The following is a 16,582-nucleotide window of genomic DNA, read 5'->3' as shown; positions in this document are numbered from 1 at the left end:
GTGATTCTCAAGACATCCCTACAGTTTGAGAACCACTGGTATAGTAAGTAAGTGGAAAATATATAGAAAACAGACAAGGAAAGAACAAGGCCAGATAAAGAACAAAAAGGAAAACTTAAAAAACAGCAGGATGACTGAGGAAAAGAAGATGCAGTATATACTAGGGCACTGTATAAATTACTATATGTAAACATAAAACTTAAGCCTACAACCTGCTTGAAAAATAGCTTATTAACCTAATTCTAGAAAGTTAGAATATTTGAAAGAAACCTCAAACTTCGCATCATTATTTGAAAATATGTAGGATTTACCTTCTCAGAGCAATTGTATGAGCAACATACAAATATCAGATGATAGCATCAGCACCAAATTATAAATCTATTTTTAACTTTTCTAGGTTGATTGATTTTGTGTTTCCTTAGCTTTTTCATTTAACTTTCTCACCTAGTTCTAATTTGTGTATAACTGCAAGTCACTCTATATCCTTTCTGGAAAAAAATGTATTTGGAATCAATCACTAGCACCCAAATAAACAAGCTCCCCTACAAACTTTTGGACAATTCCAAAAGCATTTTAATATGCCCTCCTATAAGGTTAACAAATTAAGTGAAATAATGGTTGTAATCATTGCCTGCTAATACACTTAGTGGCAAAACTGATGATCAGTTCTAACATACAGAAGACAGACAGTACTGCTGTTAAAAGCTACAAACCTTGGTATTCAGAAGAGCACTTAGCTACAGTGGAGCCATTAAGGTCAAAGTGACCTTCTAGGTGATTCCTTGCTACACCCCACCCCTGCATCCCATTTACCTAAGGCACAATGTAAGTTTTACAAACCTAATTATTCAGGTCTTAAGTAAAAAATTGACTAACAGTCCAATATTTGTCGATTAAATGACACAAAGCTATGGTAAGCATTTATTGAACTAAAATGAACTGCTGTACAGTGTTGTACTAAAGCAGTTCCTCTGAGTCCAAGTGGTACTTCCAGATCTTTCCACATCTCAACTGTTCTACTTAAAGCAGCAGAACACTGGAGCAACTGGTTAAAAGTTTCACATATGAACCTCTAGACTCCCATTAAAGCAAAAATATCATCAATGTCGTCTTTCTCCTTAGTGGTTCCTGATGTGTTATGTTTATTTACTTGCATCATTGTCCAAGAATCCGTCTCATTTTCATTGCTTTCTATAAGCTTTTCATGAGTTTGTTTCTCCTTAGTTTGTATGACAGGATTTGAAACTCTCCTATTCAACACTTGCTTATTGTTAGGATACAGATCAGTCCTACAATCAGTAGAATCTGAGAGTCTCCCTTTAATGACATCCGTAGCACTCTGAGTCCCTTGAGGGGGCTGCTGGATTTCCTTTAAATGAGTCGACTGCAACTTTCTCTGTTTCCTTCCTTTCAGTGAAAATTTATTCTGTGATCTTCTTTGTCTCAGGTGATGCTTTGAAGTTTTCAGACCTAAGCCATGAAGAAGGCAGTTGCAAATAGATGTTTTTATGCACTGTAGCTTCTTTGGCAAACTTTAAAAGACAGAAGAAATTAGATTGTTAAGATGCAGAAAGACATTCTCAAAAATTTTTGTCTCCTTTTTACCAACTTCCAATTAAAATATATGTCCTACGCCTCTGTACAATTTCCAGAATCATAAAGAAAAACATGGATATAGGAGCTTCATATCCAGTCTGTGTTTTCAGAGCACAAATTCCCTCTGATTTATTAAATTGTGGGCAAATGTGTCCCCATTACATTTCCACAGTAAAGTAGCTCCTACAACTAGCAAGGCAGCTAAACTGCCATATTTCAGTGCCAGAGCTACTTCCTGATAATTGCTAATCTATTCATAATGTAATATGATGTAATGTAATGGTGTAATGGAACTGGGGAAAAGATGAATTACAAATAGAAAAGTTATGCATTGTCCCATTTCTGGAGTAATGACTTCATATTCAACATAATAACAGGAAATGAACAAGGAAAAAGGAATAAAAGTGAAGAGGGAGTTTATGTAAAATGAGAAGACAGGGATGCCAGCATAGGCAAAATGACAGCATTCATATTATCTTCAAATCTGGGAATTCAGAACTCAAATGGCTGGTTGTTAGGTGTTTTGCTTCTGAATAGGATATACTGCCACAAGGTGCACTGGTACCCTGCTAACTGCCTCACTGTGATAGTCAGATTGCAAAAGATTAGCATGAGTCTGTACCTCCTACTGTACCCTCTTCCTTTTTAAACCAATATAGAACTTTGAGGAAGCCCATTTTAACACAGTAATCCATGATCTTTTGTTTCCAAGCCATTTTGTGGTAATTTTTAAGTGAGGAGAGGGTAGGTGGACTTCCCAACTGAAATGGAAATAGATGGAAATAACAGAAGAATCAGAGGATCTGCACTGAGTTCAAGATCTCCAGCTCTAATTCCCTGAGTAAAATCCTCTTATTAACTCATCTATAAAATGTGAATACCACCACGTGTCACAGAGTTATTGTGGACATTAAGTAACTTAAAATGTACTACAAATATAACATGTTACTAAAACATCAAAACAGGGCAGAATGAAAGAGCACTGTATTTTTGTGGGGTGCAGAATAACATCTTAATCAAATAGCCACCAGTTTGTTACCGTCTGGATTAACTTTTAATTAGCATCTCTGCCTCATCTACCCCTAAGTTTAAACAGAATCTTGAACAGAACAGCTCCATTTTAGGCTGAGCTTCCACTCTAGAGTGTAATGTAAAAACCCTTAACTTCTCCCACAGCTTTTAGTCAAAACTCGCTATAAAACCTTCAATATATATTTTTTTACTAAAAGAGGTATTGTTTTTCCATAAATTTTTAAAGAAAATTTAACAAGTGACCAAGTGACATCCATGGATACTATTATAAAGCCCTGAACAGATATATGTCCATAAATATAGTAAGAAATTATGGTGGACACACAGAGTGTTTCTTGAAGGATACGTAAAAATTGGTCAGTGATTGCCCCTGTGAAGGGGCAATGAGGACCTTTATGGCTGTTTGTGTCTCAAACTGTTACCACAGGCATCTATTATTTGTTCAATAAAAACATAAAGCCCTAAAATATCTAACTTCATGTATTGTTTCAAGGAATGTTGGCTCACAAGATAACCATCCTTAGGCAGTGCTATGAATGTAAGACTCACAAAAGGATGAAACAATACATGAGAGTCTGGCTCCTGTGAATGGAAATTACTTGACACTGACTCGAGTCTGGTGTGTGGCCTTGTAGGAGGAAGCATCTTCTGCTCTCACACCCTCATCCCACTGGAGCTGCAGGCAGACTGGCCATCTCTCCTACCAGAGAGGCAGAATTCCATGAGGATTAAATCTGTCTTACACACGGTTGTATCTGCAGGTTAGCATACCATAGACACACCTGATACTGTTTGAATAAAAGGATGGAATGGTGAAGAGTAGAAATGAGTAAATCCAATTGACCAAATTTACTTCCTCCCGATGACATATATATTTAGCTCTGCCCAATAAAAGTAGCTAACAAAACTGCACTTTGAGTATATACCCCAATTTTAGTCCCCAGGATATGGGACGTTAAAAAGGCTGAATACATATACTTTTGCCTTAAAAGATAACAGAAGACGTAAAGGAATATAATTTTTATAATATACCTACCTAGAGCCTTGAGCTTCCACATGTTTAAGCCGGTTACTTTTAAGAAGTTTGTTACCCAGAAAGGTGGTCTGAGCCTTCAGTTTTTTGCTTCTACACCACAGAATTGCCATTTGGATTTCTTCAGAAAGTTGTGTGAAAGTCTCAGCCTCTCGGAATCTTTGCACAAGACTTTTTACACAGGGAGTTCCTATTGTTTTCTGAGAAGAATGTTTGGCTGCCTTTAGTTTGGATTGAGAACATTTAAACTCAGAGCTCTTCTCCTGAAATATGGAATGATGAGAAAAATATATTGGATCTATTATTGACATATAACAAGAGAGAGAAGTTGACACACACTATCAACATTTGAAAATACATTTTTTTTTAAAGAAGGAAAAAAGTTTTTTCCAGTTCCCTATGCTTTCTGTTTGTCTTTTTAAATTTTTTTGACTGTGCCATCTGGCTTTGGGGATCTTAGTTCCTCAACCCTGGGATCAGACTGGTGCCCCTTTGCAGTGGAAATACAGAGTCCTAATAACTAGACTGCCAGGGAATTCCTTTCCTTTTGCTTAAAAAAATTTTTATTCACTGCTCCTAATACGATTTTTCCCCCTCTGTGCTACAATAGATCCCATCTATAGCGAAATTCAGTTGTACACAAGTAACAATATAAATATTTACATACGTATTTATTTAACCTGTGTTGTTGTTGTATTTAGTCTCTCAGTCATGTCTGATTATTTGTGACCCCATGGACTATAGCCCGCCGGGCTCCTCTGTCCATGGGATTTCCCAGGCAAGAATACCGGAGTGGATCCTTCTCCAGGGATCTTCCCCACCCACAAATCAATCCTGCCTCTCCTGCATTGGCAGGTGGATTCTCAACCACTGAGCCACCAGGGAAGCCCATTTAATCTATACATAAGAATAAAACTCCACATAATTAAGTATTGATCAAAGTCTATCTGGTGAGAGACAAAATCACTGAAAAGCCCTTTTCCTCTAATGCTGGACTACCACAGCTTGTTTTTCATCACCTCCTCAATGATGGGTCATAAATGTTACTGATAAATGTGAAAATGCAGATGACTGCTGAATGTATGTTAAAAATGCTTAACTGAGCAATATTTCCAATTCCAATTCAACCATCTTTTGATGTGGCACTTCTGTCTCTTCAACTTCATTTTTCTGTATGAAGTCAAGTTTGAATTTTATCAACTACTACTGTTTATTGAAATATGCTACCTACTAGGTCTGCTTCCATCTTCTGTTCAAAACTTACTTTCTTGCAAATTTCTCATTCTCAAGAAGAGCAAGTAATAGTAGTAGAAGGTAGAGACCTATCAATATTTGTGTTGGTGATCCATAAAAGCTTGACCTAAAAACACTCCAAGCATATTGGTGCTAAATGCTAAAAATAAAATAGTGATTGGTCATAAATAAGAGGGATGCTGGAACCAGCTCACATAGGAACAAGTGATGGACTGCAGAAAGTTTCAGGAGTCACAGAGAGCTATAGTTATTAAGGGAGAGCTATAGTTATTAAGAGACAGCTGATAAAACTATTTGGAGACTGGTGGGATGATCAACTGTGGGAGATAGTTAAGGACAGGGAAGCGTGGTGTGCTGCAGCCCATGGAGTCGCAGAGAGTCGGACACAACTTAGCAACTGAACAGCAACAAAGAATAATATTAAATGACAAAGACTGAAACCAAACTGCCTGGTTCAAATCCCAGTTCTGCCCCATATTTGCTGTCTGACCTGGACAAATTTCTTGTCCTTTCTTTGCCTTAATTTTCTCATCTGAAACATGGAAAGAACAGCACCTACCTCACAGGACTTTTGCAAGGATTATGAGTTTACACATATAAAGAGTTCTGAACAATGTCTGGCAAAGAGTAAATGCAGTATAAGTATTATGGTGATGATGATGTCTTCCTCCAGAACTTGTAAACTGGACAAAATATAAATGCAAGCTAGAATCCTTGTAAACCTTCAAGAAAGTACTGACTTGCTAGAAAAGAATTCTTGAATAGAATGAAAGAAATAGCCCATGAAGAAAACAACTTTGAAAAGAGAGTAAAAGAACTTCTTATCCGTGTCAGATCCAGAACAAACAAGAGTTTACAGACACTGGCTGAGGAGAGGTCAAATGCTGATGAGAAAAAGAAACAGAAGCCTCATGATAAAAGATGATGATGATGATAATGACGATGGAAGTACCTAACATCTAACATCAAGTAAGTGCTTACCACACTTTAGACTCTGTGCTGAATACTTTACATGTACTAAAACTGGCACAACCCTATGAAGTGCATACTGTTTCTAGAATATGGAGGTATGGACAGTCAAGAAACTTACATAAGGTCACAAATTAGTACCAACCAAAGCCAGGACACAAACCATCTGTCTGACTTCAAAGCCTATATTCTTAAGCTGCAATATAATCCACTCCTATGATGGTTCCTAGGATCATTTTAAAATTCTAGCAAAACTCTTAGTAAAATGTTTCTGAAGGTATTCTATTAACTGAATTAACTAGATGCACTCAGATCCCTTGGAAATGCCTCTACTCATTCAGAAGCAGACTGAGAACTAAGATGGCACTATGCCTAGAGCTGGGGATAAAACCAGAAGTAAGATTCAGCCTCTGCCCTTGGTAAGTTGCATCTACACTACAAGTTAGCAGAAATCATAAGCTATATTAAAATAAGCCAGACAAACCTGTATAGCTTTGTGTTTCAGCTGTTTGCAGAAAGCTCTCACATCAAATTCTAATGACTTTTCTGTGGAGATAAATCACAGATAAAAAATTAGGCATACTATTTTCAAATCAACAAATTCTTAAGTACATGACAACAAAGGGAGATAAGCAAGCAAAGAACTATGAAGCTACAACAGAAAGAAAGAACTGAATCTGCTCAAGCTCAGAAAACACACATTATTAATACCATACTTCTCTAAAGATAATGTGAGTTAAAATTAAGATAGTTTAAGAGTATGTGCCACATCAAAGCAAATTACCTTTTAAAATTTTCTTACTCTTTACTGGTTGTCCAAGATCCATGTTATTCTGTATATTGATCTTCACTTGTTTAGCTTTTTCAGAAATTCTAAGTAAAGTTTCTTCACCTGACCTCTGTGATTGCTCTTTTGTTAAAAATAGTTTATTTAGCAGTTTAGTTATTCCTTTAGCTACAAAAGCTGTAGGCATTTTTTTCTTAAAGACTTCAAAATAGGGCTCTCCTAAAAATTCAACAATATCAGACGGAAAGGTAAAACCTTTGAAGTAAGGCAATGGTTGAATCCTGGAGACCTCTTGAAGTAATCCAAACAATGGTTCATATAAAGAAACCAGCCTTTTTAAAACATCTTTATACAGAACCCTAGGGAAAGAAGTAGGAGCTCATGAATTAGCCAGTAATTATAATTTGCAGATTACATAATAACTAACAGATTCAAAGCTGAAAATAACACCTATCAGTCTGCCACTACAGATTAAAAAAAAAAAATGCTACAGTGGATACTTGCAAAGAGCTAGATTTAGTCCAGCTTATACTGAAAAATCCAAGTACAAAATGTTATATAAAGCCAAATGCAGTACTACATGGAGAGATATTTCAAAGGATGTGACCAAGATCTTAAATGTGGTTTTATCTAGATGATAAGATTTTAGGCAAATTTCAGGTTCTTTGAATTTTTTCTATTTTTAAAAGTTTCTTCAAGTAAGCATGTACTATTAAAATTAAAAAATAAAAGCTATTTTCATTGTAGGGAATAATAAGGTTTGACATTGATTAGTAATTCTAACATTACTAACATGATAACCATACTAACATATGATAAGTAATTCTAACATTGTTAGCTCTAAAAACAAGCAGAATAAAAAACAAGATGATTGAAAATAGTACTTGAGATATCCAGGTTAAGATAGAAAATTAGGATTAGAGAGAATTTTTCCTTTTTTTTTCTTTTTTCTTTTTTTATTTCCATTCAAATTATAGCTAATCACAAATGGGCAGATTTTGAATCTGATTATCCATCAGATAAGCTCCATAATATATATTGTAAGATGCAAGGGAAATTCTCTTTGGTTTGCAACTAGTATTACCAGTGTTCTTTACATCAATTAGTTATGGTTCAAAAAGCAATGGTGGTTCATGTGGAAGAAAGGAATTTAGAAAACATAAGGAAGGTCATTGCCATTAAGTATTAGAAATCTAGTGGCAGAAACAAATGATACAGACTGCCTAGGAACACCTTCATTCTAAATGGCTCAGCTGAATGATTAGAGGAAACTTTTTTTTTTTTTTAAATTCCAGGATTCTAGGAATTCATTTGCTTTGTTTAATGTGGAAGTGATCTCATGGATTCATATTCAAAGCCTAGTCTTTTGACATAACTATCAACACTTAGCTTCCCAATCCATCCCAAATAAACTCTGATCAAATGAAGAAACAATTTCTGCACCTTCAACATCCCATGGGAAAGCAAATATGAAGACTACTAATAAGAAACCTAGTCTGAGTTAGAGAAATGAAAAAGAAATGAAGGATTTCAAAGGTATGTACATACATACCATAACCTGCTCACGAGCCCAACCATCACAAGGTTTAAAATAATGAATTCTTGCAAACCTAGATGTTTCACAGTCAAGCTGAAGAATCAAGTTAAAGTTGGAAAACAGAATCAAAGGAATTTAGATTTTGTTGAGTTACATTTATGGGAAAAAAAAATTCCACACAGAATGCAGAATTTTCTTGAAGGAGTTAAAGCCTTAAAACATGTTCTATTAAATCATTGAAGCTTAAAAAAAAAAAGTAATATATGCTAGAGGCTTCATTAATAAATTTGGTTTCTAAGGGTTAGCTTTTAAGATTAAGAATTTCTAACTGTCAGTGCCTTTAGGATAATACATATTAAATAGAGGTAGAAATCCCTGGCAATGGCTATTTCAGGCACTTCCCAGGAAGAGGAGACCAAAGAGCAAAATTTTAAGAATTCACATAAATTATAACTCCTACTTTGAAAGTATGAAAAACTACATACTCCCTAGCTTTCAGACAAATACTATTACATTCATCCCTGCATGCGTGCTCAATCATGTCTGACTCTGCAACCCCATGGACTGTAACCCAACAGGCTCCTTTGTCCATGGGATTTCCCAGGCTAGAATACTGGAGTGGGTTGCCACTTCCTCCTCCAGGGGATCTTCCTGACCCAGGGATCAAACTCGCATCTTCTGTAGCTTCTTCATTAGCAGATGGATTCATTACCACTGAGCCACCTGAGAAGCCCATTAAATACATCCAAACAACTGAAGTTCAGAAAAAAGTTTTTTAGATGATTCAAGGATACAGAAATGTCTTGCAGCAACAGTCCAACAGGCGAAGCAGCAACTTGCAGGCTCCCAAAATCTTCATCAACACCAGTTCCACCACCGGTTGGCTGGGGATGACACATGCTTTGGTATTTATAGGCTGATTTTCACTTGAAAAAAATAGAGAAGTATGTTACTTTCATTCTTAAATATAAAACACTTATATAACAAGTACAGAATTGCTTTAAGCTCAATTTGAGGTAGTTATGTTTAATAATGACTCAAAGAAGTTAACTGACACTTATGTTTCAAAACAGTTTATCATCACCCAGGTTTCAGTGTCACACTATTCCTTCCCACAAGCCAACAGAGGGAGATTACCACAAATACCAAGGGCCCTTTATTAAAATAAAATTTGTACAGCTAAGGTATAATTGGTTATATTCAAAAAGTAATGAAGGAAGCCTAAAGCGAGGTCATAGCAAGACACCAGGTTTCCAGCCCACCACAAAGCCCATTACAAAGCAACTAGACTACTTACTTAGAAGAAAATGACTCTGAGAGATCTTGAATTAAACCTTCCAAATTCATGTTTTTCAAACGTTTTAAACACTGTTCAACCTGAAAGGGGAAGACCAGCTCAAAGTCACATGTTTATGTGTAACAGAGACAAAGCCACTGATGTGAACACGAAAACAAATTCAAAATTTCAAAGTATAGAAATACACTGAATACAAAGGATAGAAATACACAGAATACCGTATTTAAGGGTAAAGAAACTTGTAGACCAAAGCAGTTGCTTCTGGTTAAAATTTGAAATTTACGCAGCCAAATAAATTTCTCAGATCAGGTTATAACTAAGAGTTTACTATATGCCAGGATGTGCTTGGTGCTATAAAGAGGACCAAAGTAAATGTAAGATTATTCTCAAGATTGTATTAATAAACTTTTCTGAAGTAACATGATTTCTAATAGTGAAACTATTAAAACAAGATAGTAAATTGTTAAGTACTAAATTTCACTGTCTGTAAGTGCTGCAGACATGAGGATCAAGTTATGGAGAGCTTGGGCATTGTAAACGTACAGAACCAGGTAAGCAAAGGTTCAGAGGAGGAAACCAATGTGGTGAGTCAGAAGACTCACGAAGAGTTCAGGCTGCTTATAATACAACATATATGACATTGAAGACCATAGAGAAGCCTGAGCTAAGAAAACTGAAGAGGCCAGATCAGGAAGGATCTGCTAAGTTAAGCTAAGAGGTCTGTTCTTTATTCAGGGGACAATAGAGAACCATTAAAAATTAAGCTGTGTTTTAGAATGATTAACCTAGATTTGGTACACATGAACATGCCACAGTAGAGGAAAGACTGAAGGAGGAAAGATCAGTCAGAAGTACAAGACAACAAAAAATTGACAAGGTTTTAAACTTTAGTTTGGCCATAACTAAAAGGGACTAGAAAGTTTTAATTGATCAGTTGACCGGATGGGAGAGCTACATGAAAGAAGCAAAGAAAACAGAACACCAAATTTTTCTAACTATAATTATTGACAACCTGGTAGCCAGGAGGAGAAATACGTATATTCAATCTGAGATAACAAGTTTGGTCTTGGAGTTAAAGACTCAGAAGGAGATAAAACCTGCTCCAGAGGAGAAAACTTAGGAAAGACTATAACCGCAAATCTTTCTTTGGTGAAAAAATCATCTTTTTTGCTTTAAGTAATGTGACTGGAAAACTAACCAAAGAACATGAATCTGTTTAAGGTTGGAGATTATGTCGGTCTTTTTTACCCCATACACCTCTAGCACAAAGCACAGTGCCTGGCACATACAAAGTTTCAAAAATACTTGGAGAATTAATAAAATGAATGAGCAAATAAATGAGCATATATGGAACTTAACTTAGAAGGCTCTACTCTGTGTATGTAATCCCTGAGCTAGAGGACCCAATTTTGTCTTAAACTTCAAAAGATACACAAAACACTTTACACAACTTGTTATATACTCATTTACTATATTGCCAGTTAGATTATTTACCACCACAATAAATAAATTGCTACTTTGTTCTTTTTATGATTTGGGGATTTTGATTATGCTCAGGAAAATTGTTTCTTAATCCAACACTTTGTTTTGATTAAATCACTCAATCTTTAAAGTAGACAAAGGCGTGGTAATTTGTTATAGATTGTATATAATGAAGAATATTTTTCATAATTATCTACCTACTAGAAACAAGATTGGGAAAGAATCAAACATAGTTCTTTTCTAATACAGACTGTTTTTTGAAATGCTTTCAGGGGGAAAAAAAAAATGAAAGCTCACATGTGATTGTGGGCTGAACACTTAAAAATCACAAGTGAAAGTGAAGTGAAAGTCACTCAGTTGTGTCCAACTCTTTGCCACCCCATGGACTGTACAGTCCATGGAATTCTCCAGGCCAGAATGCTGGAGTGGGTAGCCTTGTCTTTTCTCCAGGGGATCTTCCCAACCCAGGGATCAAACCCAGGTCTCCCGCATTGTAAGCAGATACTTTACTAGCTGAGCCACAAAGGAAACCCAAGAATCCTGGAGTGAGTGAGTAGTCTATCCCTTCTCCAGCAGATCTTCCCAACCCAGGAATCAAACCAAGGTCTCCTGCATTGCAGGTGGATTCTTTACCAACTGAGCTATCAGGAAAGCCCAAGTAAATCACAAGTAATTTACTTCAGTTTCCATAAATAACAAAAGTTAAGCGGCAGTGTAATCTCCATCTTCACCAAGTAAAAATGTTTTATCTTAAATACAGGGCTCTCTCCTTACCTGTCTGAGGGCCAAATGGGGCTTATGGCGGCCCATTCTGTTGTGATTGCTGTAAAGGATTGCACATAATACATTTGTCTCTTCATCTAAGGTTTGGCTCTTCAGTGACAATGTAATGCGGTAGCATTCTTTAATTGTAGCTGCAATGCAAAGGTCTAAAGCAGAGATATTTAGTAATAAGACTTAACATGCATTTCTACATTAAGTATATTATACAAAAATACACTGAAAGAAGCATCTTTCCTTATCTGTTTTAAAGAAATCAATAACAGGTTAACACAATCAGCTTCACCTGTAAGAACATAACTAAATGTTTCTAAGTATGTAAGAAATGACATAGAAAGGAAGGAAAATGGTGACTGATGATATCAAGACCATGAAATCATAGAAAACATCTATTAAACTAGAATGTACATCATATCACATTTTATCGTGATTTTAAAAATCTTTCAATGAGTACTTTGCAGAGTCCTTTAAGGTACACCAAACACTTTAAGAAAGTGGGGAAAACCACTAAACCATTCAGGTATTACCTAAATCAAATCCCTTATGATTATACAGTGGAAGTTAGAAATAGATTTAAGGGACCAGATCTGATAGAGTGCCTGAAGAACTACTGATGGGGGTTCGTGACACTGTACAGGAGACAGGGATCAAGACCATCCCCAAGAAAAAGAAATGCAAAAAAGCAAAATGGTTGTCTGAGGAGGCCTTACAAAGAGCTGTGAAAAGAAGAGAAGCGAAAAGCAAAGGAGAAAAGGAAAGATATACCTATTTGAATACAGAGTTCCAAAGAACAGCAAGGAGAGATTAAAAAAAGCCTTCCTCAGTGATCAATGCAAAGAAGTAGAGGAAAACAATAGAATAGGAAAGACTAGAGATCTCTTCAAGAAAATTCGAGATACCAAGGGAACATTTCACGCAAAGATGGGCTCAATAAAGGAGAGAAATGGTATGGACCTAACAGAAGCAGAAGATATTAAGAAGAGGTGGCAAGAATACACAGAAGAACTGTACAAAAAAGGTCTTCACGACCCAGATAATCATAATGGTGTGATCACTCACCTAGAGCCAGACATCCTGGAATGTGAAGTCAAGAGGGCCTTAGGAAGTATCACTACGAACAAAGCTAGTGGAGGTGATGGAATTCCAGTTGAGCTATTTCAAATCCTAAAAGATGATGCTGTGAAAGTGCTGCACTCAATATGTCAGCAAATTTGGAAAACTCAGCTGTGGCCACAGGACTGGAAAAGGTCAGTTTTCATTCCAATCCCAAAGAAAGGCAATGCCAAAGAATGCTCAAACTACTGCACAATTGCACTCATCTCACTAGTAAAGTAGTGCTCAAAATTCTCCAAGCCAGGCTCCAGCAATACGTGAACCGTGAACTTCCAGATGTTCAAGCTAGTTTTAGAAAAGGTAGAAGAACCAGAAATCAAATTGCCAACATTTGGTGGATCATTGAAAAAACAAGAGAGTTCCAGAAAAATATCTATTTCTGCTTTATTGACTATGCCAGAGTCTTTCACTGTGTGGATCACAATAAACTGTGGAAAATTCTGAAAGAGATGGGAATACCAGACCACCTGACCTGCCTCTTGAGAAATCTGTATGCAGGTCAGGAAGCAACAGTTAGAACTGGACATGGAACAACAGACTGGTTCCAAATAGGAAAAGGAGTACGTCATGGCTGTATATTGTCACCCTACTTATGTAACTTATATGCAGAGTACATCATGAGAAACGCTGGGCTGGAGGAAGCACAAGCTGGAATTAAGACTGCTAGGAGAAATATCAATAACCTCAGATATGCAGATAACACCACCCTTATGGCAGAAAGTGAAGAGGAACTAAAAAGCCTCTTGATGAAAGTGAAAGAGGAGAGTGAAAATGTTGGCTTAAAGCTCAACATTCAGAAAACTAAGATCATGGCATCTGGTCCCATCACCTTATGGATAATAGATGGGGAGACAGTGGAAACAGTGTCAGACTTTATTTTGGGGGGCTCCAAAATCACTGCAGATGGTGACTGCAGCCATGAAATTAAAAGACGCTTACTCCTTGGAAGGAAAGTTATGACCAACCTAAATAGCATGTTAAAAAGCAGAGACATTACTTTGTCAACAAAGGTCTATCTAGTCAAGGGTATGGTTTTTCCAGTGGTCATGTACAGATGTTGAGAGTTGGACTGTGAAGAAAGCTGAGTGCCGAAAAATTGATGCTTTTGAACTGTGGTGTTGGAGAAGACTCTTGAGAGTCCCTTGGACTGCAAGGAGATCCAACCAGTCCATCCTGAAGTAGATCGGTCCTAGGTGTTCATTGGAAGGACTGATGCTGAAGCTGAAACTCCAGTACTTTGGTCACCTCATGCGAAGAGTTGACTCACTGGAAAAGACCCTGATGCTGGGAGGGATTGGGGGCAGGAGGAGAAGGGGACGACAGAGGATGAGATGGCTGGATGGCATCACCGACTCGATGGACATGAGTTGGAGTAAACTCGGGGAGTTGGTGATGGACAGGGAGGCCTGGCGTGCTGCGATTCATGGGGCCGCAAAGAGTCAGACACGACTGAGCAACTGAACTGAACTAATTATCTGCAAGGAGATCCAATCAGTCCATCCTAAAGAAAATCAGTCCTGAATATTCATTGGAAAGACTGATGCTGAAGCTGAAACTCCAATACTTTGGCCACCTGATATGAAGAACTGACTCATTTGAAAAGACCCTGATTCTGGGAATGATTGAAGACAGGAGGAGAAGGGGAGGACAGAGGATGAGATGGTTGGGTGGCATCACCGATTCAAAGGACATGAGTTTGAGTAATCTCCGGGAGCTGGTGATGGACAGGGAAGCCTGGCTTACTGCATTCCATGGGGTCACAAAGAGTCGGACACAACTGAGCAACTGGACTGGACTGAACTGATCATTACTTACTATATCAGGCACTGTTCCAAATACTCACTTTACTTTATATTAATAATACTTTATATTATTACTCTATAATACTTTCAGCAGAACTGCTCTATGAATAAATTACTATTTTTTTTCCCATTTGAAAATAAGCTGAGGCCCAGAAATGTTAAGACATTCCCCACTGCTCACCCCAGTTCCAGCAGAGGGAAGAGCCAGGATTCAATCCCGCAACCCAGTTCTTACTGACCTGTGCGCGTCCTAAGTCGCTTCAGTCGTGTCCGACTCTGTGTGACCCTATGGACTGCGGCCTGCCAGGCTCCTCTGCCCATGGGATTTTCCAGGCAAGAATACTGGAGTGGGTTGCCTTGCCCTCCTCCAGGGGATCTTCCTGACCTAGGGATCGAACCTGTGCCTCTTACTTCTACCTAAAGAAAGGTGGGTTCTTTCCCACTAGGCGCCACCTTACTGCCCTACTGCCTAATAATCGCAGTGCCATTCAAACATTGTTAGAGCACGCTCTCCTAAAGGACATCATTAGATCCTCCCAAAGACCTGGTGATAGCCAGGGAAAACTAACCCCATTTTACAGATAAGGAACGGGCGACCCAGGATAATTGCGGGTTAATTGCAAAGTGCTTGAGTGACGACCACCCGCAGCCCTTCAGAGGCAGAGCGCGGCAGAGACGGAGGGCTAACCACGCCTCTTGGTAGCTGAGTGAACGCAGAGTTCCCAGGCAGCACTTTTCCCTGACACCAGTTGTGTACGCCCCTCTCCCCCATTTCGGTGCGGTGCTGGGTCGTGAGCATTCGGTGCCCCTGCCAGACCCTGCGATAGACACGGTGGATCTAGCGAAGAACTGTAAAGCCAAGGGCCCCCACGAGACTCCTTGGCAAATTCCCCAGCCCCGGACCCTTCGGCCCTTCCCAGTGTCCCGCGGGCTCCGGAAGTCCCGCCCACCGCGCACGTGCGCCAGCCCCACGCCTCCTCCGGAAAAGCCTGCGCCCCTAGCCGGGCGCCTCACTTACCTAGCGCCGTATCCGGGTCCTGTACGGTCACTGCGCTGCGGCTCCCTGCCTTAGGGATCCTCACCCGGTTCCACGGCTCCGGGCCCGGCAACGGCGTAGCCATCTTGGGAGGCAGGCGAGGCAGTGGGAGGGGCGGAGCTGGGCGAGACCAAGTGGAGGGACCGAAGGAGGGGAGATGAGCCGACGTCACGGGGAGGTGGAGGGCAAAGGGTGGGGCAGGGGCGGGGTCTTTAACGGAACCGTGGACTAAGTATGGTGAACCTGAAACACCTGGTAGTGTATCAGAATCACCTGGGAGATTTTGGGGGCGCCCTATCCTAGTACTACACAAACAGAATCTCGAAATGGGTTGAGGCTTTGTCCTTGTGTTTATGCTTCTCCATGGGCTTCTGAGGCGCAGCCAGTTTGGGAATTACTTCAAGGCCTTTTACAGACGTGAAAAGTAAGACCTGTAGTTGAGTAGCATACACCCCCATCTCCACCTCAGCCATTAGGAGAAAAGGAAGAAATGGAATAAAGAGGCTTATGCAGAATGTACGTTTGCAACACAGAAAACTTAGAGTTAGTCAAGGATGGGTGTGTGTGTGTGTGTGTGTGTGTGTGTGTGTATTTAGTCGCTCAGTCATGTCCCTCTCTTTGTGTCCCCATGGACTGCAACCAGCCAGGCCCCTCTCCATGGAATTTTCCAGGTAAGAATACTGGAGTGGGTTGCCATTTTCTTCTCCAGGGGATCTTTCCAACCCAGTGATGGAACCCACATCTCTTGGGTCTCCTGCCTGAGTAGGCAGATTCTTTACCACTAGAGCCACCTTGGAATTGACGTTAGTCAAGGAAGCAGCAGCAAAACTGTAATAGAGTGGAGCCCTTAGCACATGGGGTTGC

The 16,582-nt window shown here is 39.0% G+C and overlaps 2 protein-coding genes across 6 annotated transcripts in view; one reads left to right on the top strand and one right to left on the bottom strand.

Annotated features, from left to right (window-relative positions):
- GTPBP8 (GTP binding protein 8 (putative)) overlaps nucleotides 1-6,675 on the top strand; it is a 31,646-nt gene extending 24,971 nt beyond the window's left edge. Inside the window, exon 6 of the mRNA XM_043874028.1 lies at nucleotides 5,750-6,675. Within this exon, the coding sequence (XP_043729963.1) occupies nucleotides 5,750-5,840 (91 nt within the window). The 3' untranslated portion in view covers nucleotides 5,841-6,675. The remainder of the gene's footprint in view (nucleotides 1-5,749) is intronic.
- On the bottom strand, nucleotides 899-15,876 carry NEPRO (nucleolus and neural progenitor protein). 5 transcript variants are annotated; one of them, XM_043874016.1, is made up of 9 exons: nucleotides 15,701-15,876; nucleotides 11,762-11,916; nucleotides 9,506-9,585; nucleotides 9,003-9,134; nucleotides 8,224-8,301; nucleotides 6,669-7,030; nucleotides 6,369-6,430; nucleotides 3,665-3,924; nucleotides 899-1,532 (listed from the first exon to the last, which is right to left on the bottom strand). In XM_043874016.1, the coding sequence occupies exons 1-9, from the start codon at nucleotides 15,801-15,803 to the stop codon at nucleotides 1,073-1,075; spliced, it is 1,692 nt and encodes a 563-aa protein (XP_043729951.1). In that variant the 5' UTR covers nucleotides 15,804-15,876; the 3' UTR covers nucleotides 899-1,072. The 5 variants fall into 5 exon arrangements, with proteins under 5 accessions (XP_043729951.1, XP_043729952.1, XP_043729953.1 ...); XM_043874017.1 differs by having other exon boundaries at nucleotides 6,687-7,030; nucleotides 15,701-15,856; XM_043874018.1 differs by having other exon boundaries at nucleotides 11,762-11,810; nucleotides 15,701-15,822.
- Nucleotides 15,877-16,582: the final 706 nt, after the last annotated feature.

Source organism: Cervus elaphus, chromosome 19 (assembly GCF_910594005.1).
Source record: "Cervus elaphus chromosome 19, mCerEla1.1, whole genome shotgun sequence".
NCBI classification, from domain to species: Eukaryota; Metazoa; Chordata; class Mammalia; order Artiodactyla; family Cervidae; genus Cervus; species Cervus elaphus.
The sequence above is the reverse complement of the archived record's forward strand: the minus strand, read 5'-3'. Positions and strand labels throughout refer to the sequence as shown.

Excerpts from the sequence above, each read along its gene's own strand:
- NEPRO (XM_043874016.1), bottom strand. The coding sequence starts at position 15,803 with ATGGCTACGCCGTTGCCGGGCCCGGAGCCGTGGAACCGGGTGAGGATC. Across the intron at positions 11,917-15,700 it reads GGACCCGGATACGGCGCTAG|ACCTTTGCATTGCAGCTACA; the intron begins GTAAGTGAGGCG and ends TCTCTGCTTTAG. Across the intron at positions 1,533-3,664 it reads GTGGAAGCTCAAGGCTCTAG|TTTGCCAAAGAAGCTACAGT; the intron begins GTAGGTATATTA and ends TGTCTTTTAAAG.